Source organism: Malurus melanocephalus, unplaced genomic scaffold, assembly GCF_030028575.1.
Source record: "Malurus melanocephalus ecotype Western Australia unplaced genomic scaffold, MMel_1.1 scaffold_1064, whole genome shotgun sequence".
NCBI classification, from domain to species: domain Eukaryota; kingdom Metazoa; phylum Chordata; class Aves; order Passeriformes; family Maluridae; genus Malurus; species Malurus melanocephalus.
The window spans coordinates 94,692-98,610 of NW_026624296.1; the positions used below are offsets into that span (position 1 = coordinate 94,692).

Sequence of the window (3,919 nt, forward strand, 5' to 3'; positions counted from 1 at the left end):
TTTTTTTTAATCTTGGAAGAGTTTGCTGGGCTCTTACAGCCACCAAACTCCATCCACAAACTGCTATCTTCTATCCACCTGGCTCCATTACTATTAATTTGGCTCCCTCCTACATGAGCCTCCAGGGCACCGCATTGCAATTAAAACCACAAAGAAACACAAATAAACGCCGAGGAATATGCAACCCTCAGCTCCCTCCTCGCTCGCAGCCCTGCGAGAAACAGGTTTATGAGTAAATAACCCAAACCTGGGAAGGCGCAGCTCAAACATGGCGTGGGAAAGCGCGACGGGAAAGCAATAAAACACATTCGCAGSCACTTTTAGCCTCTTTTAGGCCGAGTTTAACCTCCTGAGAGCATCGAGCCGGTCCCGGCAGGGGTGCGGAGGCTCGGCTTGGGCACAGTTCGGGAGTTGCGCTGCTGCGCGCCGGTCCCAGCGAGCGCTCCCGGAGCCCTCGACCCTTTCCACCCTTCTCCCCCCGATCAATCCCACCCTTCTCCCCCGACTCATCCCACCCTTCTCCCCCGATTCATCCCACCCTTCTCCCCCCGGACCACCCCGTCCCCGACTCCTCACGGTGTCACACTGACCGGTGCCACCCGCGCTGTCCGAGGTCACCTCCTGCGTGAAGATCCAGGGCGGGTTGGTGGCGAACAGGGAGGTGGCGGTGGGGCTGGAGTGGCGCTTCCCGAAGAGGCGGCTGAAGGTGCCCTGCACCGAGTGCTGCTGGTGTTTCTTCATGCTGGAGGAGCCCCGCGCTGCCGCCGCGCTCCCGGCCGGGCATCCTCCGCGATCGGCGGGACGGGCCCGGAGCGGCCCCGGAGGGGCGGGGAAGGCTCCAGCCCAGCCCAGCCCGGCCCCGCCCGGTCCCACCTCCGCCAGGTGCCCCTGCGGTGCCACCGGGGCAGGGACAGCGGGAACGGGCGGGTTTGGGGATCACCGAGTGACCGGGACACGCAGCGATCATCAGAGCTGCTGGCTCTGCACTGATCCCCCAAAATCCCCGCTGCGCCTCACAGCTTTGTCCAAGCGCTCCGTGAGCTCTGGAGAGCCCGAGCCAGTGCCCGGCCACCCTCTGGGTGAGGAACCTTYMCTTMATGTGCGGCCAAACCTCCCTGACACAGCTCCGGCCGCTCCCTCAGCCCGAACCCCCGAGGGTTTGATCTCTCACTCTCTCCTGTGGTTCTCTGTCCATTCAGCTCCTGCTGAGACCCAAAACAAGGCCAGGAACACCCCCTGAGCCCGAGGTGCTTGGAGAGTTTGGGCGCTTTTGATGCAGAACCTTAAAGGCAGTGGGGCTTGACCCCAAACAAATTCTTGTTTCGGGTACAAAAGCAGATTTCTAGCTCCGCTAACGATTTTTTGTGCCATGCAAGTGAAAATCGAGAGTTAATGAGTAACATTGGCAACTAATAAATGCAGGGAATTCTGGAGAACTTTAAACCCAAGAGAGTTGTCAAAACATTAACTCTGAAACRCAGCTTCCAACTTCAGGCTAAGGTCTTACATCTCTTCCTATCTCTACCACATTTTGAGAGTCAAAACAATATAGATTTTTTTCCCAGTGATAAATATCACTTTGAAATGATGCTTTTCTTGTGAAAAGCATCTTCTTTTTAGGCTTAGAGTACAAATTAGAGCAACACATTAAATCCTCTGTGAAGAATGAAAAATAAGCACTGCTATGATATTCTAAAAGGGAAGCCTAATCTAGGCACAAATTGTCAGGCAGCAGTTAAACAAAGTGGATTATGAATGGGAAACGGGGAAGGAAAAAGGCGAGTTAAAATGCTCAAATTCAGCTTCCTGGCTGCGGTAGAGGAGCTGCATTAATGTAAAGCGTTTTCCAGGGGATTTAAGCTGGGCTAAAGCTCCGTGCCGCTGCTGGGATCCTTTCCCCGGCTGGAGCGGGCAGCTGCTCCCGGAGCTGCCGCCGAAGGGGTGGCTTTGTGCCCTGCACCAGCCCTACAATTAATGGGATCTCCCGACAGTTATCTTAAGTGCTGTTTGTGAGACGGAAACGCTGCTGCAGCACCCGCCCTGGCACCCGCAGCGAGGATGGCAGGGGAAGGGATTGTCCCTCCCTCAGGGGACAGTGGCCATGGGATGGGGGCCGGGAAACAGCGGTGCTGCAGCCTGGAAACCATCTGTGGAGCTTCAGACAGGGTCACAGGATCGGGGGATCGTGGAGCACAGGGACACGGCGTCAGAGAATCACAGGATCACCAAATAACAGCATCACAGCATCACAGAATCACTAAATAACAGGGTCACAGAATCACAGGATCACCAAATAACAGGATTACCAAATATCAGGATCACCAAATATCAGGATCACAGAATCACTGAATCACCAAATAACAGGATCACAGCATCACTGAATCACAGGATCACCAAATAACAGGATCACCAAATATCAGGATCACAGAATCACTGAATCACAGGATCACCAAATATCAGGATCACAGAATCACAGGATCACAGGATCACAGGATCACCAAATATCAGGATCACAGAATCACTGAATCACGGGATCACCAAATATCAGGATCACAGAATCACAGGATCACCAAATAACAGCATCACAGAATCACAGGATCACCAAATAACAGGATCACAGAATCATAGAATCACTAAATAACAGGGTCACAGAATCACAGGATCACCAAATAACAGGATCACCAAATAACAGGATCACCAAATATCAGGATCACAAAATCACAGAATCACAGGATCACCAAATAACAACGTCACAGAATCACAGGATCCCAGGATCACAGGATCACCAAATAACAACGTCACAGAATCACAGGATCACTTCAATTGTAAAAGACCTCTGAGATCGAGTCCAATCTGTGACATTTGAATAAAAATTCCCTGGCACCTCCTGAGAGCAGGAATCAGGTGGAATGAAGGACCTGCTTCCTGCTGGAAAGACAAAGGGCACAGTATCTCTGCAAGACAGGCAGGACAAAAGCGCTCGCTGAGAGCCACAGTCCCTGAGTGAACAAATGAACAGGACACACAGAGGGACAGTCATGGAAAAGGGAAGGAGAAGAGGAACTATTTTAAGAAGCGAAGCCAATAAAATCCCGTGCAATGAGAGAGCCTGGGCTCGTGCACAAAGGTGTCCCACAAAAATCTCATTAGACCGAAGACACTTCAAAGGGGCTGCTCGGCGGGAGCAGGAGCTGTGATTCAGCTCTGCCGCTGCTCCGAGGTGTTCCTGAGCCACAGCCCTGCCCCTGCCACCCCAAAAACGATGCTTCTGCCTCACCCTGGGTGGTGAGCGCAGGAAAATATCGCCCGCGCAACATGAAGGGATTTTGAGGTGAGTTTATTATCCCGCTCGACAGTTCTGCCAGCGCTCCTGCGCACACTCCCGTTTGTTTGTTCCAGATGAAAGGGGTTGGTTCTTTCCCTTCCACCTCCCAGAGAAGRGCAGAGCTCCCCGCAGAAGGGCAGGAGAAGCTCAGCAGAGCGCGGGGAGCAGCCTGGATGTGCTGCTGTGATTTCTGTGAAGTGCAAACTCCAGAGACACGGGAAACCTGCCAGCTCCGGTGGCCTGGCTGTATTCTCGAGGAAGGACAAYTGTCACTGCTGAGTGACTGAGGCCACCCAGCTGAAGGGGCTGGTGGGCTGGGCTGTGCTCAGGAAAGCACTTGGAAGATCTCCAGCAGATTTTATGGCATAGAAACAGCCGTGAGAGCACTGCTGTGATGTAACACACCGCAGTGTGAGGCTGCCTTTGATCCCAATACGGGTAAACACCCCACAACAATCTGCCTTTGCATCAGGGTGAGGAGCTGCACCCTCAGATGTGGAGCATTCCTGCTGCAGAGGGTTTGTGCCGGAGCTGCGGGAGGGAGGAGAAGCCCTGAGGTGTGGCTGCACAGCGGCAAACGGGACAGAGAGCCAG

The 3,919-nt window shown here is 53.5% G+C and overlaps 1 protein-coding gene across 2 annotated transcripts in view; it reads right to left on the reverse strand.

Moving 5' to 3' along the window:
- The window catches only part of LOC130586105 (uncharacterized protein C6orf132 homolog), a 17,413-nt gene extending 16,565 nt beyond the window's left edge, over positions 1 to 848 (reverse strand). Inside the window, exon 1 of one of the 2 annotated variants that reach the window (XM_057386817.1) lies at positions 591 to 844. In XM_057386817.1, the coding sequence (XP_057242800.1) occupies positions 591 to 741 (151 nt within the window). In that variant the 5' untranslated portion in view covers positions 742 to 844. Of the gene's footprint in view, positions 1 to 590 lie in introns of both variants that reach the window. The other variant, XM_057386816.1, reaches the window with a different exon arrangement.
- Between the last annotated feature and the right edge of the window lie 3,071 nt (positions 849 to 3,919).